General features: G+C 42.5%; 1 protein-coding gene across 1 annotated transcript in view; it reads left to right on the top strand.

Moving 5' to 3' along the window:
• The window catches only part of LOC144250055 (cilia- and flagella-associated protein 221-like), a 63142-nt gene that overhangs the window by 15858 nt on the left and 19866 nt on the right, over positions 1-27418 (top strand). Inside the window, exons 5-10 of the mRNA XM_077792448.1 lie at positions 1396-1496; positions 16192-16295; positions 23448-23607; positions 25556-25676; positions 25764-25875; positions 26064-26172. Of these exons, the coding sequence (XP_077648574.1) occupies positions 1396-1496; positions 16192-16295; positions 23448-23607; positions 25556-25676; positions 25764-25875; positions 26064-26172 (707 nt within the window). The remainder of the gene's footprint in view (positions 1-1395; positions 1497-16191; positions 16296-23447; positions 23608-25555; positions 25677-25763; positions 25876-26063; positions 26173-27418) is intronic.

Raw genomic sequence — 27418 nt, 5'->3', positions numbered from 1 at the left:
TGGTGGCCTGACCCCCAGATGGCTGCACAGTTCGGTTTGTCCGTATGCATCTGTTCTAGGTCTCCTCATTCACCCTTCTGCCTCTAGCCAGAGCCAGCTCCACATGTTGTCCATTTTCTTAAAACTGCCACCTCCACCCACCCTTTCTCCATACTGCAGAGAATCTAGGAGCTTGAGAAGCCTCAAAGTCAAGAGCATTCTTTATGTTTCAAAAGTAAAATGGAGGGACCAGGGTTGCAGCTCAGTGGTAGAGCACTTGCCTAGCATGTGTGAGGCACTGGGTTCGATCCTTAGCACCACATAAAAATAAATAAATACAATAAAGGTATTGTGTCCATCTACCACTAACAAAAATATTTTAAAAATCTTTAAAAAAAAGTAAAATGGAAGAGTAGTGTTCAGTTTCTTTTTTGTTTTTCCTTTTTAAGCAATACTCTTATTATTTACTATCTGTACCAAAAGGTGACTTGTCTTTGGTTTTCCTTGTTGAAGACAGAATAAAAATTTGCCACCTTAATTTTTATGGCATTACCTCACTGGCTCATGTCATCATATCAGAGATGATTTCCCATGGGAGACAGCAAGAACCTTAGGCCCAAGACACCGCAAATATTTTAGATCAAGAAACACGTTTCCTTACGATTGTGACAAACCATTTGTTGTTATTTGGAGATTCCATTTTAAAAAAAGAAGCATAAAAATGAAACCAGAATATTGTTTTCAGAAAGAATATTCTGTACTCAGTAGAAGAAAAATTCCTAGAATGGGCATTGTACAGAGTACTAGGGTACATTTCCAGCCACCCACATATAATAGTGCTAATAATAACACCTCATATTTATGCAGTACTTCTAAGTTTTTAAGATTTTCATCCACTTTAATTCTTAAAAACACCTTTTAGGAAAGGCATGATTGTCTCCATTTTACACAGGAAGAAATAGATCCAGAGAGAATAAAGGTCTTGCTCAAGGTCAAACATTATGCAGAACTGGAAGCAAGTTTCTGGGCTCTCTTGCCAGTAATTTTTTTTACTATTCTGTGATGTTTAGATCAGAGATTCTGTGCTGGTTTCTCTTTCCCTCAGGTCATCAGTGATGATCTTTTGAGCTTGTGATCTTTTGAGCTAGAAGCAGACAGGTTATCATCATTATATCTATGTGGGACATGATTAGCTTTCTTGGTAATAATGAACATCATTTCAGTGAATTTCCTTCACTTTTTTATGGCTAAAAAAACCCCTCAATATTTGTAATGTCGCACTTACACACTGAAGTTTCTTAAGGAATTTTTTTAGATGATTAAAAAATAAGATAGAAAATAAGGCATCTTCAAATTGGTCTTTAAAGGTTATAGTTTTCAGAATGTCAAACTTGACTTTCTTCTCATTAATTTTAGGGGGATGACACTTTGCTTGTCCCTATCCATGCTTATCCTGTCATGAACACACTGGACTTTCCCAAGTTTATAAATCTATCAAATGTCCTCCTTGGTAAAAGGTGAGTTACAAAAAGGAACCAGAAAAAGGTCATAGGATTGAAAAGTTAAGAGATGCTTACACAAAGGAAAACTTAGACTTGTGTCCTTCTAGTGAAAGTTCATCTTTCTACCTGAATTAGACTGGGCTTTTATCTGCAAAAAGCAAAAACCAACAAACAAACAACAACAACAACAAAAAAAAAACAGACAAAAAGTCAAATTATTGTAACAAAGAAAGGGAATGCACTGGGTTATTTGATTGAAAGGTGCAGGGGAGGTCTTCAGGCATGACTGGAGGTAGGGGGTTTAAATTCCCTTGTGGGAACCTTTTTCTCCCCATGTCCTGGTTCTGCTGTCCTCTGCTTCCTTCTCAGCAGGTCCTCACTCATTGGGGAAAGACAGCTACTGATCCTTGCCTGGCAACAGGAGAGATTGAGGGGCTAGAGGAATTGGGGTTGTCAAGCAGAAACTCAGGATTGCGTCTTACTGGACCAACTCGGATCATATGCTCATCTGTTAACCAGCCTGCTTTTAGATGAAGGGAGGGGCAGACAACAGTCATTCACCGCAGGAGCCAGATCTCAGATTCTCTCCTTCTTGTTGGAAAAAATAGTTAATGATTCCATTTTTTGAAATTTAATTATGTCTTTTTTTTTTTGGTAAATACTTATTAAATGCCTATTACCAGCCCTTGTGCTCTAAGGATATAAAGAAGTTGGATATTGAGCTACTGGATATTGATATATAATGGTCATGCCAGTTGCTAAAATATCAAAATGCTTCTGATAATACTAGTTGGTTACTATCTGTACCAAAAGGTGACTTATCTTTGGTTTTCCTTGTTGAAGACAGAATAAAAGTTCGCCAACTTAATTTTTATAAATCGATGGCGTTACCTCACTGGCTCACGTCCTCATATTGGAGATGATTTCCCATGGGGGAGAGAAAGAATTTTAGGCCCAAGACACTGCAGATATTTTAGATCAAGAAACAATTTAGATCAAGAAAACATTTTCTTAAGATTGTTGGGAAATAATGCTGTCCTGCGTCCCATCTCTTCACCCAGCTGGCAGCTTCTCCCCTGCCCGCTACCTCCCGGGGATTCAGCTACTAAGGAATTCACACCCAGCGACTCGGGGGCTGGGAGGCATCTGCAGCCCTGGGCTCCATGGGTCCACTCTGACCGATGGCTGCCTGTGAGGTGCTGAGTGGGTGATATTTGAACATCATCCATGGTTCTGCAGGTGTCCGAGTCCAACGGGAGTGGGACCCGTCCTCAGATGATGACCATTCCAAGTGCTGTGTGTGGTAGAGACACACACAGGGAGCTGAGTGGGCCAGAGAGGGAGCACTTGGCTCTGACTGGAGAGATGCAGAAAGTCCTCAGTGGCACAAGAAGAGACATCTGGGTTATCCTCGGATATCTGGGTTATCCGAGGATGGCACTCCAAGCAGGAAGAGAGCATCTACAAAGCCATGGTGCAGCAGGGTGTGGACTGCATCTTGTCAGTGATGAGGGGTCTTGAAGGGTTAGACTCATCCTGTGGTTGGTCACAGGCCCGGAGGTGGCCAAAGTCTGCGGGCTTCAGCAGGCCTGGGGGACAGGAGCAGAGACAAGTGAGCCGCAGGCAGCGTGGAGCAGGGGTACTAAGCACTGAAGGCCTGGGGCCTCCATTAGCGTGAGGAGCAACAGGAATCCTTGGAGTGGCGCGGAAACCAACGCACATGAGCTGTAGAGTTCTTCTTTTTAGTACCACCTGTTGTACTGAGCGGAACTCCAGAATTTAGCTCCTGTGTGACTCTCTTCTCTTCCCGTACCTTGCACCTTCCTGGTGAGTTTCTGACTCAACATCTCTGTTTACTTTTGTTTTAAAACAACTCCTTAAAAATTGTTAAGTGAATAATACATGCAAAAGAGGATGATAATCTGTACACTTTAAAGAATAAAAATAACAAATACTTATTATTAGGCATAAAACATGGCCAGTAGCTGTGTAGTCACTATTTTGAATCTTGTGATTCAAAATTTTGTTCCCTGAAATTTACTTTAACAGTTTTGACACATATGCCCCCAATAATGCATTCTGTAGTTTTGCCCATTTTTGATCTTTCTATAGATGGAATTGTGCTACGCATAAGTTCTTTGGTAACTTGCTGCTTTCCTCCATTGTGTTTTGGTGGCTTAGCTACATAAATGCGCTAGCTATACTTCACTGTGGTGCCGGGTTCCCTACCACATTTTTTATCCACTCTACTGCTCATGGATTATGGGTTGTTCTCACTATTGTTTTTTTCTATATTGGACACTGATCTTGTGCATTTTTGCACATGGCTCATGGGGCACATGTTCTGGAGTTTCTTCTCCAGGTCACATACCTAAAAAGTGGAATTGCAGGTCACAGCACAGGTTCATTGTTGATGTGCAATGCCACCGTTTTCCAAAATGGTTACGTGCATTGACACACCGACTCAGTGCATGAGAATCCTCATGTCTCCTACCTAATTACTCTTGTTAGTCAGATTTTTGTCACAAAATAAAATACCTAATGAAAGCAACTTAAAGGAGGAGAGCTTTATTTGGGCTCAGTTTCAGAGGATTCGGTCCGTGGTTGGTCAGCTCCATTGCTTTGGGCCTAGCTGAAGCACATCATGGTGGAAGGGTGTGGCAGAGGAGGCTGCCCAGCTCATGACAGCCAGGAAGCAGAGAGGGCAAGAGTGAAGAAGGGACTGGGACATGAAACGCCTTCAGGGCATACTGCACACGACCTACTTCCTTAAAATAGGTCCCACTTCCTACACTTTAGACCACCTCCCAATAAGGCCATCAGCTACAACCCATCAACAGATCAGTCTGTTCATGAGGTCAGAGCTCTCATAATCCAGTCGCTTCCCAGTAGCTGCCCTCTGAGCACTGATGCACTGGACCAAGCCTTTAATGCATGAGCCTTTGGGGTGGGGGGACATTCCTGATCCACACCATAACAGTTGCCAACAGTGGGTATGAGCAGGCTGTCACAGCCTTGGTGGCATACTTTCCTAGCCCCATAGTCTTCCATTCTGTATTTATTTGCCCAAAAGCATTCTGGAAGCACTCCATGCCAGCACTTCCTCCATCCCTCTCGGCAGCCCTTTCTGACTCCCCACCTCCTTTTCAGGTTAAGCTCCTCTCTAGGGATCCCAAGAACCTAAAAAGGTGGATCTCTCCTCACAGGACCCATGTGAGACCAAATAGCTGTTTCCTTTAAGTCAACAAATACAGCAATTTTTTATTAAAATTAAAGTTTCAGGAAACAACTAACTTCCTAGTCTATTAATAATTCTTTCTTCCTTTTCTTCCTCTCCAAAAACTACTTTTTGTTTGGGTCATAAGGCAGGCTTATAAGCTGGAAAAAATAGTTTATTAAATTGTTAAAAATAATATCACTTAGAATGCAGGCATCATCAGTCTCGGGCTCTTAAAATAAAACTGCCCACTTCCTTGGGTCCTTCCTCCAGCTGTTTTGTGTGTAATATTCTTCATTTATAATTGGAATGAAAATTTCAGCTAAACAGTTTATTTGACTAAGTTATTGTTTATAATGGTGTAATATTTTTCAAAAAATCTTTCAAAAGATAAAAACACTACATTTTTCCTCCAGACATTCTGGCAGAAGGCAGCTAAACACAGACTTTACACCCTTTTCTTAGTGACTCTTCACCATGCTATGTTCCATCCAAAATGTGTGGGGACAGGATGGGGATTATTTGAAATAACTTTCACCTAAAATATTATCTATTGATCCTTGGGAATTGAAGGTATTGTCTGGGTAGATCTTTATTCAGCATTCATTTTATTCATTCTTTCATCAAATGCTTCATTCTTTCATCAGGCACAGTGTTAGGTACTGACTTCATTCATTTTCTCTTACTATAACAGAATACCTGAGACTCGGTGAGTTATAAAGAATGGAAGTTTACTCTGACTCAGACAAAGAGAGGCTGCAAAGTCCAAAACATGGTACCAGTATCTGCTCAGCCCATTCTGAAATTATTTGTAGTGACAGTTGGTCAGTAGTAAATGGGAAAGAGGCTGTATGTGGGCCAGACAAAACAGAAGGGGTCCCCTGGCTTTATAACAACTCACTCTCATGGGAAGTAGCCCAGTGGGGCAAAACCAAGAACTTGATTTGGTGAGAATTAACCCAGTCCCACAAGAAAGACATTAATCTCTCTTAACAATCTATTCGCTTCTTGAGGCCACACTCCCAGTACTGCCACAATCAACTTTCAGCATGAGTTTTGGAGGGGACAAACTGTATTCCAGCCCCAGAAGGTAGCAAGGACGCAGAGAAAATTAAGACCTGAACCGTGTTTAAATGGGCAATTCCCATGTCTGACTTAGTGTCTTCTGAGAAAGGTGCTTAGCCGGCCTGCGTGGGGTAAAGTGGGGGCAGGGCGTTGGGGGCACTCAGACAAGATCTCCAGGAGGAAAAGAGGTCTGAGCCGACCTTTGCTGGATAAGGAGACTGGAGCCAGCCAAGGGGGGCAGCGGAGGAGTGAAGCACAGCTGCTCCGGGCAGAGCAGTGCCAGGGGTTACGGGTTACGGCACAGGTGTGAAATGGCACAGCATGCCTGGGCTCATCCAGAACATTCTATGATGAGGCACATGTGGCCAGATCCACGGCATGGAGGTAGGGAAAGGTGGAAGGAGAAGGCCTCCTAGGCTTTTCTGGGAAATGCAGATTTAACCCTGAGCCATCACTGAAAGGTTTCCCCTCTGCACATAGAATTGATTTGGACAAAATCATCAGAGGTTATCGGATTTGTGCGTCATACCATTAATTTTGCTGTCCTACTTTGAAGCTAGCCGCTGGCAGAGCCTCTGTGGGGAAGGACGGCACGTGGGTCCATTTTCTATGAGGGCCTGAGTGGACTAGTTTACATTCATCAACTGTGATTTCTGTGGTTGGATCTGATGGCTGTATTTTTTTTCTTACTGAGATAAAATGTCACGTGGACACTTGCCAACTACCTATAAACAACTTGGAGGCTTCAGATCTGGTAAAATGTACTTTGACAGCCTCTATAAATAACAGAACGTTCCATTCCACTTTCTGTCCAGCAGCTCTGAGTCAAACGCCACATCGTGGGGGGCAGAGGACTTGCAGTTCTCGCAGCGGCTTTGTAAGTGGGTAAGGCCTCACCATGGAGGCCCGGAGAATGCACTAACCCCTCAATACTTTGTGAATCATAGGTGAAACACAATCTCACCTTTCCTATAGGTAGAGCATGCTTATGTGAGATATGGAAAGGTTATATCACTCCATTACCACAGTTCTGGAAAGATTTGTGTTCGCCCATCTTGCTCTCTGATTTCTGTGACTGTATTTCTCAGTACTAAATAACTAGCTGGAATCTTCAGCAAACACAGTCAGGTGACCAGTTGTTCTCCCATCAGCTGAGCTCCCTTGCACCCAAGTGACTTTGGTAACCAGCTGCTTAGTGTGATATAGATAAGTGTACCAGAAAGCCACCCAGGGAGGGGATGGGCAGTCCAGGAGTCCAGGAGAGGCCCTATTCTGAACCTGGTCCGTGCGCCCCCACAGCAAGCAGACCATGCACCATCTCAGGGCAGCAGTGGCTGCTTAGGCCCCAGGGCCATATTAACAACACTCACAGAGAAGGTCTCTGGCTACTCAATTCCAAAGCCAGGGTATTTTGATTCCTGGAACTTTTAGATCATACACTTAGAAATTTACCAAAAGATGTTTTTTTTGAGCAGTGAACCTTGTGGCTCATTTTAGAAAGCATGGAAATAACCAAGGTCAGAATACAATGCTGGAATTCCACCGAGTTCTCTCCCTGCCCCTGATTGTAAACATATGGGCCACGTGGAAATGTGCACTCTTCAGTCACACCAAGAGGGAAGAGTGATGAGAGGGTGTGCAGACACCAGCACAAGATGACAGCCCAGCCCCGTCTTGCACTGTGCCGACTGGGAGCCTTCATGGGAGCGGACCGAGAGCCAGCTGTAACTACAGTACAGTGAAGGCCTCAGGAGAAGACTACAATATTGATCTGCAGAGGGAGTTTTTCAAGGCCTCCTTACTTGAGGAGAAGTAGTTGACATTTTCCAGCTGGTCAAGGGAAGCGTGCCTTTTGCTCTTTTCCTGTGTTCCAAACTCAACTTGATTGGAAGAGTAGCAGCATTTTATGAAAGCATGCTGACCAGAGTGACTGGGCTTCACTTCAACCCTTTCCTGGATCTGTGGGACAGTCAGGAGCTTGTCTTCCAAAACTGGTACTTAGAACCATCACTGCCACTGAACATCAGCCCGAGTTTTCTCTAAATGAAAAACTGTCCCTCGCTTTATAGTTAACATTTCTTTGATTTAATATCCTTTTGCTGACCAAGTGTTTTAGTCAGGGTTCTCTAGAGGATCAGAACAACAGGAGATACACACACACACGCACACAATTCTGAAAAGGGTACTTGTCAGATTGGCTTATGTAGCCAGAAGCTAGATAGGCCTACGATGGCACCTCAATCTAGGATGACAGGCCTGGAAACTCCCTGGGCAGTCACTAGTCAGAGTTCTCTTTGGAAGAGTGAAGGAGCTGGAGTCTGATGTCCTCCGGCCATTACAGCAGTTAATCAAGAACCCATTGGAGAAGAATGGCGGTGTGAGCTTGTGTCTGCAGCTGCTTCCTTGTTCTTGCAACATTTTTGTTCCATCCAAACCTCCAACCACTTGGACTGTGCTTCACTCACTCAGGGAGGATCTCTGTTTCAGTTTGCTGTCCCACATGCCAATCATTCCTAGACACAGCCTCACTGAGACACCCAGAAGCCTCCTCATCTTCGGTATCTCAATCCAATCAACTTCATAATTCAGATTAACCATTACACCAGGTATCCATCCAGCCAGGCATCTCCACCGTGTCTCTTTTTGTGAATTTTATCAGGAAAAGGAGATTATCCCATTTCTAAACTATAGGGATCTATATTGATAATAATGAAGGGGCATAAATGCTTCTCCCTTTCCTTTAGCAAAAGTGGGCTCCAACTTGAGATAGTCATCAGAGGGAGTTCCGTGGGAGATCTGGGTTAGTTTTTGTTCTGGCTTCCTCATAAAATTCTAGACTTCTGACTTGGAGGAAGCCATGGGAAGGCTGAAAACCTAAAGTGGGAAAAGCCATTCTTGACCTCGTGAAAGCCTGGCGTGAGCATTGTAATACTCTACTTTTCTTCCTTGGACTTGGAACAAAGTGTACAATTGATCTGATTTATGATTGGCATCAGGAGAAAATTAATGTATGTGTTGATAGTTAAAGGTAGAACATTCTTGTTTAGGGTCTTCTATTTAGAAATTCTTGGAATGATTCATTGCATTCAGCAGCATATGCATATTGTGGCTTATATGAAAACACCAAGCTAGTAGCATGTACTAAGCAGTAAGAAATTCAAAATTATTGTTAGGAAAAATATTCATGCATGAATTCCCAATTCTAATACTTAAGGCTCTAAGATAAGGAATTTCAATATCCTGCGAGTTCCTGGTAAGAGTAAAGGCAAAAATTGTGGATAGTTTCTGGTCCTGGAGAGGCACCACCCCTAAATTGAAAATGCTCTCTGGGGGCTCCTTTGCCTTGCTTGGTTTACACAGCTGTCGAATCCCACTCCTAACGCCACAAAAAGCTACGTGTGGTCACCACTGCTATTGCAGCATGACAGGTTGTGGTACCTCTACACACACACACACACACACAACTCAGGTGCACATTCAGATGGTCAATGTGCTTTTTTTTCGTACTGGGGATTGAATTTAAGGGCCATCAAACACTGAGCCACATACCCAGCCCTTTCTGTTTTTTATTGTGAGATAGGGTCTCACTGAGTTGCTTAGGTCCTTGCTAAGTTGCTGAGGCTGGCTTTGACCTTGCAATCCTCCTGCCTCAGAGAGTTGCTAGGATTACAGGTGTTTGCCACTCTGCCTGGCTTCAGTGTACTTTCTAGAATATGATCACCTAATGCTTGTCGAAATAGTCAGCATAGAGTAACTAACAACCAGTCCACAGAATTGTAACTATAACTTCTTAAACAGCTGTTTTCCACTAAATAGGTCCTTAGTTTCTCACCCCAAATTCTTAGATATTGCAATCTCAAAACCAAAAGTATTTGAATTTAAGTTGATTTGCTTACAAAATTCATTTCTTATTTCACCCCAAAGTGAGTTTTTTGTTTTAATAATTGCTGGTGGGGATGCCACAAGGCCGGGGGTCCTGCTGGCTGCGTCAGGCCAAACCGTATTCAGGCCATGTAGCTGGGAGGAAGTGCGGTTTGAATCCAGTCAGTATGCGGTTTCTTCTACCCCCTATTCTAAAAGAATATGAGGCTCTTGGTAGCTTTTATGTGTCCTCTTATCTTCCCCCAATAAATGCTGTATTTTTCTCAACAAACAAAAGCAGTCGGTCTGCAGGAGGTTTTTCTCTCTTCACATCAATTTAGCTGTTTGCCCTGGAATCAGTTCCATTCTGCTGCCAGCTCATCCTGTTCTCTGGGCTCCAGCCACAGGCCCTGTTCGCCCCTCCAGGGAGCCACCCCTGAATTTCACTCCTTACCCCCACTAGTTCACTCTGCCACCCTGGGGAAGTGTAAGGAGCTATTTCCTCTCAAGTTTATTGTTTTTATTAGTCCTTTCATGCTAATATTTAATTTTAAGGGAATTTTATACTGTATAATCCCAGGGATATGAGGTACCTAGAGTCAGCAAACTCAGAGAGACAAAAAGCAAATGGCAGCTGCGAAGGGCTGGGGCCGGGTGGGGTCAAGGGAGATAGTGGTCAGTGGGGACGAGGTTTCCGTTTTGCAAGGTGAAAAGAGCTCTCTGCGTACGGTGGGGGTGATGATTACACACCAGTGTGGATGGACTTAATGCCACTGAGCTACACGCTTAAAATTATCTCAGTGGTAGTACCTTTTGTTACAATTTGTGAAAGGTGTTTTCTGTTTTGTTTTTGGTGCTGGGGCTGGAACCCTTGCCTCACACATGCTAAGCACCTTCTGACTACACCTCCTACCCTAAAAGGGGGCTTTTCAAATATGAACTGCTTCCCTATTATCTCTACAGATGACAGATGTGTCATCTCTCCTGTCTATCTTTTTCTGAAGTTAGTTCCTTTCCAGCCCCAAGAGAAATGCTTTCACTTCTTTTATCAAGGATGGAGAGGTGACCTCATTGTATTCTGGTTCCCTCATGTTTTCACCAGGCTCCTGATTTTCCTAAACTACTGGGCACAGGGTGAGACTGGGCACAGCTTTACCTACAGGAAGGACCAAGTAAGGGTGGAGAAAGAACTGAAACCAGGGCCATGGAGGTAGCTGACGGCCAGCCTCCCAGACACTTCCATTCCCTCACCTCTGATGTTGTCCTAAACTTAGTCTAAGATGCAGGTGGTGTTTATTCTGTAGTGTAAAAAATAATTAAAGGCCTAATACTTGAGCATATCTCCATATAAATTGGTTTTGGTCTTTGTGTGACTGTATCATTGAGGATCATGGTTTGCGGCCCAAATCCCAGGGACATTAATTGTGTCTTCAAAAAGAAAGATAAGCAACTTTTAAAAGTTCAAAAGAACTTAAAATATCTGAGATAAAAGAGCATTTTTTGAAATTTGAAATGTAACTTGCCCTCAGTTCTTTATATCTTTTTAAATCGTTGCCTATTTGGAGGTTGGGAGTTCAACTTCTCAGACAACTAACAATGTGTCTCATATTCATCTGTTTTGTTGGATATATTCTCAGCAGTTAAGAGCTCAGCAATTTGTATCTTAGGCGTAAGTGAAAATAACTGGCCAGTTCCCAGAGTTCCTTCTTTCTCCCTGTATGCATGCCAACTTGAGAGGAGATGGGTAACATTTAGGAAAAATTCTTGGAGTTTGTTATTACTGAAGCTGCTATTAGAAATCACCAGAGACTGGGCAGCGGAACTGTGAGTCCAAGATGGTGGTACCAACATGGGCAGGTTCTGGTGAGGTCCCTTATCCAGTTTTCCTCGAAGGGCAGGGCAGAGTGGTGGTGGTGGAAAGCTCTGGCCCCTTCTTCCTCTTAAAAGGACTCTAATCCCATTGGGGGCAATCTTCTCTCATGACCTTATTGAATTACCTCACAAAAGCCCCAGCTCAGTCATGGAAATCGGCGCGTTCGCCTGTGCATAGTCTAGTCTATGAGAAGAGGCCTTTCTTAACAATTGCTCATGAAAGGAGATGACTTCTGAAAAGTTTAACAACAAAAACAACACAGAGGAATCAATGTCAGGGAACGTCAATAGAGAAGGGAATGGTCATTAGCTGTCCCTTAACATTAGAGGGCTAATGCAGTACAGCAGTTAAGAGCTCAGTATGTGGAGACCTGACTTTAAGTTCCACTTCACCATTTACTTACTGTGTGACCTTGGACTTCCCCAGAGTTCAGTGTATGTATCCATAAGATGGGGATAACAGGGTGGCTTTCCACAGATGGTTAAGAGGTACAGAGATGTAAGTACAATGGGTGGTGAACCCCAAGGGCTGGTACAAGAAAAAAAAAAGACTTCAAAATCCAGATTAAGACAGTAACCAGAATGGAATAAAATAGTCATTCTCTGAAGGATAAATGATGTGGTAAAGAGAGAATGTTGTTGGCTTCCATTTTTTCTATGTAATAAACCACCCCAAAAGTAGTGCTTAAAAGAACATCAATCATTGATTTTGCTATGGATCTTCAACTTGGGCTTGGTTTAACAGGGACGGCTCCCTCTGCTCCAAGCAGAGTCAGCAGCTCTCCTGGAGGCTGAAAGATACACTGCCAAGATGTCCACACAGCTGCTGGCTGTTATCTGGGAGCTCAGATGGTGGTTCTCACCTTGTAGGTCTCTCAGAGGCCGCTTGAGCTGCCTTCCTTGGGGATCAGAGTGGGTATCCCAAGAGAAGAGGAGGGTACCAGTTTCTTAGGCCTTGACCTTAAGAAATAGGTAGAGCTGGGTTCAGTGACTCATACCTGTAATCCCAGTGACTTGTAGAGGCTGAGCCAGAAGGATCACAAGCTTGAGGCCAGTCTCAGCAACTTAGCGAGAGTCTGTCTTAAAATTAAATTAAAAAGGGCTGAGTGTAACTCAGTGGCAGAGCACCCCAGAGTTCATTCCCCAACACTGTGAACGGAAAGAAGGAAGGATGAAGGAAGGACAGGAAGAAGGGAGGGAGGGGAGGGAGGAAGGAAAGGAAAGAAGGGCACAGCATCATTTCCACAGTGCTCTGTTGGTTAGGTAGCAATGGAGCCCAGAGTCAAAGGAAGGAGGCTTGGACTCTACCTCTCAGTGAGAGAACATCATAGTTTGTAAACTTGTTGAAAACTGTCACAGCATGTGACCCCACAACTTGCCCAGACTCTGGGTTGTTTCAGTAGCCTTTGGTACATTTGGAAGGGAAAAGATGATACACAGACACACCACCTTGGTCCACTTCCTTTGCTCTGTGAATGATTTCTGCATCAATGAGCAGTTTAAATAAAAAGGAAAAGTCCTACTAAGTTGACTTAACCACAAAATGACATCTTAGCTCACCAGATGCTATGGTCTGTGTTATTGCGCCCTTATATCTGTACCCCTGTGTCAAGGATTCCCTTTACCTTGATGGCCTTTCCTTCAAAACCTACACATAGTAACTAAAGGTGAATGTACTGTGGCTCCCGAGTCCAACCATCTTGGAAATGGCTAGCTTTTGTCCCTAACCCTTCCTTCTCCAGAAAAAGAGCCAAATGCTAGGATGGTAAGGTGACCTGTTCACCGCACTCTCCAGAGAGTGAGAGTTTCAAAATGGGAAGTATAGTTGACATTATGTTATCTCCAATAAGTTCACAGAGCGTTCATTCTCTCAGAAAGTCAGAAGGGACAAGAAAGAAATTGGAATTTATTTTATTGCATTTACTTTGTGTAAGGCACATTTGCGCTTTTTTTTTTTTTTTTTGAGAGAGAGAATTTCTTAATATTTATTTTTTAGTTTTCGGCAGACACAACATCTTTATTTTACTTTTATGTGGTGCTGAGGATCGAACCCAGAGCCCCGCGCATGCCAGGTGAGCGCATTACTGCTTGAGCCACATCCCCAGCCCAATTTGCACTGTCTTCTTGTAGGCATACACTTTGTACATGATTATAATTTTAAAGTTTAGTATTTAAGAGGTTTGAGCTGGATTTTTTCAAAGATAAGGAATAATTCTTTAAAAATAATTAATGTGCTTTATACCCAGCCCTAACACAATTGATAAAATATTTAAGTAATGAAGTAACAGGGATAAAAGTTGTGGTTACCTCCGAAAGCACTGACTTGCACTTGCTTTCACATTTTAATTCCTATAAGTTACAGAAGAACTCTAATGTAAGTTCCTATTTGCTTCTGAGGAACGCTATGTATATTAGTGTTTATTGTAGATCATTTTTAATAGTATGTGATGAGGAGAATTCACTTTAGTTTTTTTATTTCCATCCAGTTCCTAGTGAGATTCTGTTTCTTCAAATATGAGAAACTTCTAAATAAACTAAACTCTGTGTTACCTAAACCTCCTGTTGATCTAAATTCATCTAGACTGCCCTTTACTTATGGTGAGGGGCCATCCTCACTAATCTGATATCCATGTTAGGATCAGCAGCCGTGAGAGCAACACCCAGCCATCCCATTGAAATTCGGAATTAGGATGCCTTGCCCTACTAGGTCTCCTTCTGAACCATGGCACTGGGAATTCTGTGCCCTTAAGGAGTTGTTTATTTTTCCAGACTGGTTAACGCATCAGGAACTTGGCTTCATGTAATCATCATGAAACCAAAACCTTGACACTTTTTTCTATAGGAATTATCAGAGTTGTGAAGTTAATTGAAAACAGTATTTATGACCAGTGGGAAAAGTCCCAAGAGGGATTTTTTATTTGTTTCAGTTCAGGGAAATGCAACCATGTAGCTTTTAGCAGAAAATTCCTGAACATCAACTGCTCCTGACAGAGCCTTGGGGATGCCACCTGCACGCAGCTCTGCGGGTCCCCATCCTCGTCTTTGAAAATATGATATTAATGTACCCCAAGAGAAAGATTCAATGAAGTTCAGTAATGAATAAAATACTCTTTATTTTATTGGTGTTATTTATTTGTCTGTTCTATTTTGTGGCTTTGAGGATGGAACCCAGGGCCTCACACATACCAGGCAAGCACTCAGTCACTGATCAACATCCCCAGCCCAATACTTCCTTTTACATTTGAAATATTTCACAGATTTTTGAAAGGCATTGAATTTCAAAGCCAAATAAAAATGCTTTGGGCATAGTTTTTAAAACCACATTTGCAATCCCCAAATTTCAGAAAGGGGTGATTTCACTTTGCTCCAACAAATATTTGCTAGGCGCTGTGAGGGATTCTGGGAAAGTGCTCAGGTTACTCTAGAGACCCGAGTGGAGTCAGACTCTGCCTTCACAGGACGCAGTCTCCAGGGAAGACAGGCCTGGGCAGGAGGGGAAGCAGCTGCCATCGTGAAGCCCACGGGCAGATAAGGTTGGGCGGTTACCTACCAAGAAGGCAGGTGCCAGCTGGCCCACCAACATTGCTCGGACTGTATTGCAACAGTGGTCACCCAGGAGCATGAACGGGAGAAGTGAGGGGATGGCCAGTGGGCAGGAGGCCACCCTCCGACAGGTGACAAGGTAGGGACCAGCCATGAGGCAGGAAGGTCATAAAGAGCCCCGAGGCCCAGGAGGTACAGGGCAGAGAGAGATGAACAGAGTTGAGGATACAGAAGCCCAGTGGTGGCTGGAGGAAAAGGGAAGAGGTGAAAGAAAAACGGGGATTGGAAAGGAAGGACTTCACTGCCTGCTGCTGAAAGGGGACCAGATAATCTGCCCCAAGGGCTGCGAGGACACCAAGTGGCCATGGGAGAGCTGGGTTTCCCCTCCCACATCCTGCAAACTCCAGCTGACTTGGGCTTGCCTTGTGGAAGGGGCACAGAATGTGAAACACAGGGATCTCTAAGAAAGGCCACCTCTGCCACAGCTCCTGTGGTGCTGTAAGTGACAGGCCCAAGCTTGCTTGGGAATCTCCTGTCTTGGGGTGACAGAGCATTCCTGGGCACACACACCCTCTCTGGGCCCTCTCATGGCTGCTGGACTGCTGACCAAATAGAGCCTGTTCAGGGTTCATTCAAGAGCAGCCCAAAGCATGGCTTCTTCAGCACTGTAGGGTTCAGCCCTGCGAAGGCCCAGGGCCTCCCTGGCTTTCTGTTAGTCCTGTCTGTTCCCAAAGTTCCCTGAGCCTAGTTACTCGGTAGAAACTTCCTCTTCCCCACCACCAAGTCTCTAGGGAAAACCCAATAGCACCCCAGGCAGCAAACACAGTGGTCTTAGGAGTCTGAATGCCAAGGATGAGGACCTGCCTCACATGCCACTAACAGCCATGCTGCCTTGTCTGGAACTCTTGGTCTGTCTTGTGCCTCAGTTTCCTCTTGGAAGAGGGGATAATCATCACACACCTCATGGCAGTCCATGTGGGAGATGCCCAGGACCGCTCCTGGCGCACAGACGTGCTAGATCAGTGTTGGCTGTTGCCATTGTTGGTGTTTATCATGCAACTTCAGTCTCTATTCCTGGCTACCAAAAGAGCTAGAAAAAAATATTCAATATTCTTTCTTTCCCCCACCCCTTTTTTTCCCTCTTTTTTGCAGCAAAACCTATGTTATCCCTTTACAGTGCAGCTGTCCTGTGGATTTCGAGTTCCACATCACTTTGACTCAGTCTCATCGAGCCTTTTCTATTGAGCCAACGTCAGGTAAGGACAATCAGGATTTCAAGCTTCTAATTTCCTTAGAATTTTCAGATCCAAGTCAGGATTGGGAAAGTAGGTCTCCAAGAAAAACAGAATATACCATATTTGAATATTTAATCATATTTTTTAACGTGTAACAAATTTTATACATCTGACATAATGTAAATTGAAATTGGATACTTGAGAATAAGGACACTTTGGGATAATTTGTATCATTCAGATAATCTGTAATAATGTCCAGGTGAGTTTCTTCTAAGTTCAAAACTTGAAATCAGAAATTGAATCGAGTCTAATTCTACTTTTGGCTCTTGGTACATCATTGGGTTTTTATTCACCTTTAAATTCATTTTTAAATAAAATGACAATATTGTGGGGTGTGGTGGTGCACGTCTGTAATCCCAACAACTAGGGAGAATAGGCAGGAGGATTGCAAGTTCAAACTTAATGAGACCCTGTTTCAAAATTTAAAAAAAAAAAATTGTTTAAAGGACTGGGAATGTAGCTCGGTGGTTAAGCAACCCTGGGTTCAATCCCTGGTACCTAAATAAATAAATAAGTGGTGATATTATTCCTTCCCAAGATTTCAGAATCTTAATAAAGGGTCTAATGCATTTATCTCATGTGTGATATGAACGATCTGTCTTTATGTTCTCCAAAGGACATAAATCCCTACCCTTTGAAAGTGGCATCTCTTACATTTGAAAGTAAGGTTTTACCAGAAATGATTTCTGCTTCCCAGTTTCTGTCTCTTGATATTTAGGTTTGGGATTTAAGTATTTGTTCATAGTGATGTTCTATGAGTACCAAAATAGTTCATTTTTTTAAATCTATGTATTCACTGTTCATACCTCTTTCATCATCATTACAAGTGCATATTTTGTCTAATATATGAGTGTTTAAGGCAGAAATTTTGTATTAATCCTAAATCATGACATGCATATAGATTCTTTTTATTTTCCTTTTTTTCCCCTTGTACTGGGGGTTGAACCCAAACCTCACACAATGTTGATTATTTTCTATAGAACTAGGAATCATTTTTGAGATTTTAAAATGTACTTACATTGCAAAACAGGACTTGATTTTCTGAAGTACCATACTTAATAGTGAGAAAGTGAGAACAATTAGGGATAGCTAATATATTAGATGCAAATGAGCTCCCTAACTTCTAAAGAGCGTAGGTAATTAATTATTAACCACATCCCTAATAAAGAAGGAAAAGCTGGACCAGCAGGTAGCCACTCTGTGCACAGATCCTAAGAAGCTCTGTCACATTGATAGCAAAGCTCTGTCACTCAGCCCTCAAAATATCCTTGATGGTGGCCATGGTGACACACAGCGTGACTTGCACAGTTTCATAATTGCTCTGATGTACTAATTGTCAGCCACATGTCAGGCACTGGGCAAGCACATCACATTCATTGTGTGGTTTCATCCTACAGTCCTTCTTACAACTGAGGACAGTCATCACCTCCCTACGGCTGAGGACAGTGAGACTCAGGGAGGCCAGGTGACTTGCCCAGGGTGACAGGGTCTGTCTGATTCCAGACTCGAACTCTTGACAATTACACTAAGTTGGAAGAGTCATGACACCAAGATGCCTTGAATTGGAAGAGGAAGACAAATAGAATCATGTCATGAAGAGTTTAGGGAAATTCTATTTTGCAAAAGAAAGGTTGAATAAATTAACAATCCATCTCAACCAAGGCGCTGTATCTTCTTCTGGCCTTCAGGGCCCCTGCGAATCTCCTGTGTGCTGTGTGTGTTGTTAGGAGCCAGAAGGTTATGTGCTTGACAGAAAATGATTGTTGGCTGAATTTCCCCAGCATCGTCTACCCAGACACCTCCTTCTCAGCTTCCCACTCCGCACAGGCAGAGCCCCAGACTGCCCCGGGCTTGCTCCTAATGCCTGCATTTGGGATATTTGATGCATAGGGATGAAGAGGAAACTTGTAGGTTCCAAAAATCTTTAGTTACCACCCATTACTAGTTCCAATAAAAAAGCTTGCCAGAGGAAGAAGGAAATTAAAGTTTAAAAGCAGTACTGGGGATTATTAGCTGCCCAAGTGTCTGTGACACTTCATCCTCTGAACCTGAGCAGGAGTTGATCCTTCCAGGGAAATTCAGACATGAATGTGTACCCAAAAGCTGCAGGGCTTATCTTTTACCTCCTCACAGTTAATCTCTAGGACTAACTTTGTTGTTGTTGTTTTTTGTACATTGATGGACCTTTATTTATTTTTTTATTTTTTTATTTTTTTTATTGGTTGTTCACAACATTACAAAGCTCTTGACATATCATAATTCATACATTAGATTCAAGTGGGTTATGAACTCCCAATTTTACTCCAAATGCAGATTGCAGAATCACGTGGGTTACACATCCACAATTTTACATATTGCCCTATTAGTAACTGTTGTATTCTGTTACCTTTCCTATCTCCTACTATCCCCCCTCCCCTCCCCTCCCATCTTCTCTCTCTACCCCATCTACTGTAATTCATTTCTCTCCTTGTTTATTTTCCCATTCCCCTCACTTCCTCTTGTATGTAATTTTGTATAGCAATGAGGGTCTCCCTTCATTTCCATGCAATTTCCCTTTTCTCTCCCTTTCCCTCCCATCTCATATCTCTGTTTAATGTTAATCTTTTCTTCCTGCTCTTCCTCCATGCTCTGTTCATAGTTGCTCTCATTATATCAAAGAAGACATTTGGTATTTGTTTTTTAGGGATTGGCTGGCTTCACTAAGCATAATCTGCTCTAGTGCCATCCATTTCCCTGCAAATTCCATGATTTTGTCATTTTTTAGTGCTGCATAATAGATGGACCTTTATTTTATTCATAATATGTGGTGCTAAGAATTGAACCCAGTGCCTCACGCATGCTAGAAATTGCTGTACCAATGAGCCCCAGCCCCAGCCCCAGCTAAGCCTAACTTTTAAAATGGGGCATTCTAGAGTCAGCCCTGGCCTTGCACTTTTTAAATTTTGTTTTGTGTTTGTTTGTTTGTTTGTTTGTTTGGTACAGGGAATTGAACCCAGAGGTACTTAACCACTGAGCCACATCCCTGGCCTTTTTAAATATATTTTATTTAGAGACAGGATCTCACTGAGTTGCTTAGGGCCTCACTGAGTTGCTGAGGCTGGCTTTGAACTCATGATCCTCCTGCCTCAGCCTCCAATTATAAGCATGCTCTGTGGCACACCGGCTGGCCTTGCACTTTTGTGAAAGAAAAGGAAAGATCTGAGCTTTGAGAAACTCACCTGGTGGCTTGACCTCGGGAAGCAATTGCCTCTTCCTTTTTAAGAACTCAAATAGCTTAAGTATAAAATTTACAAAGAAATATTTCCTCTTTCTGATGTTTTAATGATTTTTCTAAATTTTCAGTCCTGGAGATTAAATTCAGGGGCGCTTTACCACTATTATACATCCCCAATCCTTTTTACTTTTTATTTTGAGATAGGTTCTCACTAAGTTACTGAGGTTAACCTTGAACTTGAGATCCTCCTGCCTTGGCCTCCCAAATTGCTGGGATTACAGGTGTATACTATCACACCTGGCCTTTTTAATGATAATTTAACCTACAATAAATTATTACTCGTTTTACATCACATAAACGCTGTGAAGGAGATGTTTACAGAATGTGCACTACATACCAAGCATTATCTCACACACTGTATTTTAACAGATGAGAAAACAGCCTCAGATAAGGTGTCCAAGCCAATCACAGAGCTAAACAAGGGGGTGAAGCAGGTTCTAAGTGGCCTCTGGGACTATCTTCTTGCTCCCATACCTCGGGCAGTAAAGGTGGCCTATGGTTCACAGAACCGGGAGCCAGAGAGTAGCTTTCCACCCCCAAAGACCTCCCTCTGTAATCCAGTGAATCAAAGGCATTGCTGTCAACATCTGTTCATGGATGATTTTTTAATAACTTTATTTTGTTTATTTAGCTTTTTCTTTTATGTGGTGATGGGGATCGAACCCAGTGCCTCATGCATGAGAGGCAAGCACTCTACCACTGAGCCAATACCCCAGCCCTTCATGGATGATTTTTAAATGACGTAGCTATTCATTTCCCAAATGAGGCTTAGAGAGATGAAGTAGTTTACCCCAACCATAATTAGTGGAACCATAAATCCTAGAAGGTTCAAACCAATTCTTACTAACACTTCTAGCGTGTGGGTTGGAAGACCCTGTGACAATTCAGGAAGAATAATCTGTATGCAGATGTTCAGAGAGAAAACTGTTTAAAAATTTTAACAATATTCATGATGTCACTTATGTGTGAAATCTCAAAAAGTTGATCTCATATAAGTAGAGTGTAGAACAGTGGTTAACAGAGACTGGAGGAGGAAGGGGGGATGGTCAACAGGGGTAGAGTCATAGATAGGGGGATACGTTCTGGTGTCCTGTCACACGTTAGGGTAACTATTGTCAATGATAATGTATTGTGTACTTCAAAATAGCTACAAGAGAGGATTTTGAAATGACAAATGTTTGAGGTGATGGAGCCTCTGATTACCCTACAACTATGCGTGTATCAAAATATTGCATTTGTACAATTATTATGTGTCAATTAAAAATAAAATGAAACCTTAAAATTATAACTTGGTATAGACATATAAGAAGGAAGAGATTTTTACAAATTATCCCCTTATTTGGCCATACTGTTCCTAAAAACAATGTGCTTTTGTTTTTCTGTCTCCTTTTAATAACTGCCCATATTTATGCATGTGTTCTATATAATTGTAATCTAGGCAAAGACACAGTGGTATTGCCTGGTGGTGAATTCATTTATCACTGTGGGCATTTTTCAGGGTTAGTACATTTTCATCCTAATATTCATGGTATTGATCAGCTAGAGTTTTCTTGGACTTTAGTTTATTTCTGAGTTTTGTCCTCACCTCCCTGTCTCTGACCACTGTCCTCCCAACATCATCCCTGGTTATGTCGAGGGTATTGATCTTTAATCAACTCCAGGTGAGATTGGACTGGATGGATAAACTAGTGGTTTGGCATTTTAAAATGAAGTCACATTTTGGGGTCACTTTCTCACTTTCAAAACATGATATTTTTCTCCTTTATCCCACCATTAGTTTTTGCTGAGCAGGAAGCTGTGATTACTTGGCACACCTTTTACAGCTTTTAACATTTGACAGTCAGCTGCCACCGTGTTCTGGTAACAGAGCTGGTATTCCTGCTAATGGAAAAAGTGGTTGACTTTGGTTGCCTAGACTACATCTCCATAGTGTGCTTTGTGTTTTAGGTCCGGGCTGGGAGCACTTAAAAATAAATCAGCCTGGGCAAGGCAAACATCAATTCCTGATCCAGAGCTTCTTTTTTGTTGTTGTTGTTAATCAATGAGCTAGGGCAGAAGCAACAGAATGTTCTTGGTTTAAAGCCCCCGTGAACTGTGGGTCACCTGTAGTCTCTGACCGAATGGCTGGTCAAGGTGCTGAAGCTCCACACATCATGAAGAACCAGGGATTCTGCTCTACTGGTCTTCAACTGGCTGACAGACCCCAATTACTCTACTGGATCATTCTGCTCTGTCCAGGGCTCAAGGGTCATTAGTGGGTGTCGTTTAACAAATTTGCCTTCAGTGCTTGAGGAATTGACCGATACCTGTTTCTGAAGCACTTTTACCTATTTTTGATTCCTTGCCAGGGACTCAGGAAGACAAAAGGGTATGGGGCTGGTGTCCACCTTTGGGGCTCATGCATTATGCTGGGAGTACAAAGTCTGCAAGGTAACAGGTCCCACAGTACAGGAGTTCCATGGGGTGCAGATGGAAGCTTAGGGTAGTGAAGCTTGGTGGCTGGAGAGGCAGGAGGGGCTTCCTGGGACATGTAGGTGGAGGGAGGCTTTCGAGTTTGCTTCATTCACTCATTCAGCAAGAATTTCTTGAGTACCTAGCAGGTACCTGTTTTCCTAAAACTGATATGCTAGTCTAGGGGAAGACAGACTAGCAACGAGATGATTCTGAGAAGTAGGAGAAGCAGCTCAACACACAGTAGAAAGCTAGTACAGAGACCCCGCAGCAGCAGAAGCCAGAGTCGGGGGATTGGAGCCAAGGCCCTGCCCCCTCGGCTCTGCTCCCACACCTCCTCACCAAGGCCTTTCTGCCCCACACCCCACTTTATCGATTTTTGGTGGTGGTGGTGGTGGTATTTGTGACTTGACTTTGTACTTTACATTCATTTCTTTTTGTTTACTGTCCCCAACTAGAAGGTCAACGCCACAAGACTTGAGACTTTGTTTTGTTGATTGGTGCATTCGAGTCCCTGAGACAGTAGCAGGCACACAGTGTGTCTTCACACTCATGCAGCCTGAGTGGCTGCAGGAATGGCCCACAGAGAGAAGGGAGAGAGTGGTACAAGATCCAGAGGAGGGTGAGGGCAGAGCAGGTGGTTAGCCTGGCAAGCCTCTACAGGGATAATGGAAAGACCAGAAGGTCTCAGTGGGGGGTCAGAGAGCATTAGCCCTCACTGCACTGAGTCCATGGGTCTTCCCTTCTGTTTTCCTTCCCTCACTGTTGAAATTTGCCGTTTCAAGCCCCACTGGTACCAGAGATACGAAGGAAGAACAGGCGTTGATTTTGGAAGGAATAGCAGACCATTCTCAAGATCTGAAGGGAGAGGGCTGGGGGCATGGCTCAGCGGTAGAGTGCTTGCCTAGCATTTGCAAGGTCCTAGTTTTGATCCCCAGCATCACCAAAAAAAAAAAAAAAAAAAAAAAAAAAAGATCTGAAAGGAGAGAATCAAATCACACACAAACCTAAGGAGCTGCGTTGTCTGAACACAAACTTTTATGTGTGTTCCTAGCTTTTCCTTGTTACTTGCAACATTAACTTTGATTTCTGGTAAATTCCCCTGAAGATTAGACTTCTGGGAATTCGTGTTTGAATCACTAATGCAGATTGATATGTATATATTTACATAACTGACATAATCAAATAATAATTATAAAGGATTAATGTAGAAATTGGTAAATAAGATCCATGTAAACACACAGAAGTTGGATTCATGGGTGTTTAATGAAAAAATTATACAAAGATTATTGAAATACTCGTGCTTATCCCAGGAAGAATGTATTCACGCATGCGTCCATCTCTTTGCACTTGATTATCAACACATCTTCTCCTTTCTTTGCTCTCAGGAATAATTCCAGCTAATGGCAAGATGGATGTGACTATTACCTTCACACCCTTTGAGTACGGGACTGCACAAATAAAGATGCAGTTGTGGATTTCACAGTTCAACTCCCAGCCTTATGAATGTGTCTTCACCGGAACGTGCTATCCCAACATGGCCTTACCGTAGGGCTGCTTTGGAATGTTTTTGTTTATTCTTAACACTTTCCCCAAACTCCAAGTCCTTCTTCCTTTTATTCTTTTTTTTTTTCCTTGTATCAGAACACCATCAAAAACTTATGTTAGGGGCTGGGGTGTAGTTTAGGGGTAGAGCGCTTGCCTTGCATGCACAGAGCCCTGAGTTCAAGCCCCAGCACCACAAAAATAAATGAACCAACAAAACTTATTTTAAATGATGGGCCTACATAAAATACACCTTAAAACATAACAGTGATGCATAGAGTACCTCTACTGGTAGCAGAGTTGCTTCTGCTGAGAGGAAAAGAAATTGTAATGCAAAAATATTATGAATGTAATGCACTCCTCTATTGTGATGTATGTAAGAAATAATAATAAAAAAAGAGAGAGAAAGGGGGACTTGTGAGGAATGCTTCTTTGGTTTCTGTTGTTTGCTATTTGAGTTTTTGATATGCCAAGAACTCACTGCACCCCCAGCCCAGGTGTGCTCTTAAATACAGGAGAGCATTGTCTGACGAGGCACTACCCAAACGCAGGCATATACACTATTTCTGAATAATTCTGCTTTGCGTGCCCAGCCAGGGTTTACTGTCTTTTTTAGTACACTGCTGATGTTTTCAAGGAGTGTGACTCAAGCCCTGTATGTCTTTCCAAACTGCAAATAGTACTGTAACATAAATTCCACCACAACGGGAAAAAAGTTATATTGACAGTAGTGTTCTCTGAAATTTTTCTAGATTGCTTCCTTTGTTTCAGTATGGGATGTGATGATTGAGTCACTCATGTCCTCTGTTTGGCACTGTCAAATGCAGTTCATAACTCTGGTTCATCATGTTCTTAGTCTCTTTCATTTCCATCACCAATAGTAGCAATTAGGGTTCTTTAGGAGATGGTTTTCTTGACACCCCCAAAAGGTTCCCAGTATTTACAGCATGGATGATGTTAAAGCTGTGTGGAGATGAGGATACTGAGCCATGGCTCACTCTCCAGCTAAGCCCTGATCCTTGCACACGGGAGTGTGTCAGTCAACGTGCATCTCACCAACGGACAGGTGCTCCCATGCTGTGGTCCTTAAGGATACTCTTGCCTAGGGGGCTGTTGAATTTGAGATGGCTAGCACCATTCCATACAATGCCACCAGGCCTATTCAGTAGGTGCACCTTGACTATGAGCATGTTAATGTATTCTCACCTAATTCCTGAAATGTCATTGGAAACTAAGTGTTCATCCTGGAAAACAAGGGTTCACACATTCTTACTTAAAGAAATAGAATTTCTGACTATAATATCACACAATAAATCATCCAAATAGATTCTGCAGGTTACTGTCTGCACTGTCTCTACCTGTATGTCAAAAGGCCACTTTTAGTTACAGGAAAGATCCCAAACATGAGTCTGAATCTCTTTTTTTTTTTAACAATCTTGCTACCAAAAATGGGAATAATCTTCCTTTTACCAAGAAGACAAATCAAAGTACAATTTTTCTTATACCTTTATTTTATTTTTATGTGATGCTAAAGACAAACCCAGCGCCCTGCATGTGGTAGGCAAGCGCCCTACCGCTGAGCCACAACCCCAGCCCCTCAAAGTATGATTTTAAAAATGTAATCAATTTAGCTGTTGAAAACCAACAGCCTAGAAATTAATTATGCTAGACCATAAGAGCATTTTTCAGCATGTCATGTTTTCCACTCATTATATTTCCTAAGAATGCAAAAAAAAAAAACCATTCACGGACTATTCTGATAGATATGATTATGTGCTAAGATGCTGACATTGCATTTAATTTAATAGACCACTGTTTGGGTACACAGATTTATTTTCAGTTTAGATATAATGATGGACTTCAAGTCATGATATTATCAAAAGAAATATAAAAATAGAAGTTATTGAGTTATTGGCTTGTATACTAATTTAATATCTGTTTTCAACTATAGATTGGAAGAGTTTAAAAGATTAAATACTCTTTCTAAGAAAGTCAGCATTCCTGCAGAAAAAACAATGCCGCATATAAATTTCCATCGACTACCAGCAAAGACAAGGCCTCCAAAACTGAAGGTAGGGGGGGCGTCCTCCCCAATGTGATGGAGGGAGAGTGATGGGAGAAGCCAGAGAATTAATTTTCCTGCCCATTCGGTGTCTCAGGAAATTAAGTACCAGAACCTGAAATTTCCAGTAGATCTATCAAATCCATTTGCTGTGGCAACTGTTTTAAATCAAGAACCAGGAAAAATGAAGATTAAAGAATTAAGAGAAGGTAACCAGTTGATCCACCATAAATCAGCCCCTGGGCCAAATAGGAAAGAATTATTTCATGTCACATTTATTATTTATGAACAACAAAACTCAGATCCCTGTTATGCTTCACCATTAGAAATTGTTTTGCTCTCGGCAAATGATTCTGATTTGATTACTGATCTAATCATTGTCTGCCCCTGCCTTCAGTTCTGGACCAAGGCACTGGGATTTCAAAAACAAGACAGATGAAGGAGGCGCTCTTTGAACAGAAAGTCAGACAGATCGCTAAAGAAGAGATGGAAAATCACCTGAAGTGGTAAATATCGAGCAATTATTTATTTATATCAAAGCAATCTGTGATTGTTTTTAGGGGATGGCCTTTTATAGATGAAATATCATGAAATCATTTTTATGCCCTTTGGAAATTTTGATTAGTCTTTCCCCTCCACTGGTCTTTCTCTTTCAGAATGAATTTCCATTAGGAGAAATTAATGCTACCAAACCATGATGGTTCCTAAGCGTGGTCACAGCACAAAACCAGACTGAATTGTGGGAGAGGCCAGGACCTTCTCCCTGCCAGCCACTGCTACCAGCAACACCACCACATGCACACTCCGAGACAAATCTGGGGTGGCTCGGGTACCCCAAACTTCACCCCATCTCAACTTCCCTGACCATGAGCTCCTGTGCCCTGTGCTGTGTGCCCCAGAGACCTGAACAGTCCCGCAGTTGTGGGGATCAGGGAGGGGTCCCTGATGGTTAAAACTCAGGCTGAGTGTTCTTGTTCTTCTGTGATCAAAATGAATTTTTAAAACCAGATCATACCTGGCATGTCCATGTGCACCTGTCCAGATCCTGCTCAAGTAAACTTGTTTTGTTGTTTTTCGATTTTGGTGGGGACGGGGGAGACCTAGTTTTGCCACGTTGCCCAGGCTGGCCCTGAACTCCTGGGGCTAAAGGGATTCTTCAGCCTTAGCCTCTTCAAGTAATAGCTTGAACTACAGGTGTGCGCCATCTCACCTGGTTCGAAAGAAAATTTTAGAAACTCTTGAATTGAGCCATAAAACAGTCTCCTGGAAAGTGTACTTGACAGGCTGCCTAATCCACATCCTGCCTCCACACTTCCCACACAGGGAAGACCGGCCCTGACCTTGAAGACTTCCAAAGCTGTGCACCATGCTGAGGCCCGGTTTTCCCTCTCCAAGTAACTGAAGATTTTGTTTTTAAAAATGTTTTCCCTATTATGAAGAGTAGATCCCCTGTCACTGTAGGAAACCTGAAAAAATGTCTTTTTAAAACTGTGATAAAGAAAGAAGCCAAACAGAGTGGTGCACACCTGTAATCCCACCAAGTGGGGAGGCTGAGGCAGGAGGATTCTGAGTTCAAAGCCAGCCTCAGCAACTTAGTGAGGCCCTAAGCAATTCAGTGAGACCCTGACTCTAAATTTAAAAAAAAAAAAATACAAAGGGCTGGGGATGTGGCTCAGTGATTAAATACCCCTGAGTTCAATCCCCAGTCAAAAAAAAAAAAAAACTATAAAGAAGGAAAAAATCATTAATGCT

This window comes from Urocitellus parryii, chromosome 1 (genome assembly GCF_045843805.1).
Source record: "Urocitellus parryii isolate mUroPar1 chromosome 1, mUroPar1.hap1, whole genome shotgun sequence".
In the NCBI taxonomy this organism is placed as follows: domain Eukaryota; kingdom Metazoa; phylum Chordata; class Mammalia; order Rodentia; family Sciuridae; genus Urocitellus; species Urocitellus parryii.
This window is presented reverse-complemented; position numbering and strand designations above follow the sequence as displayed.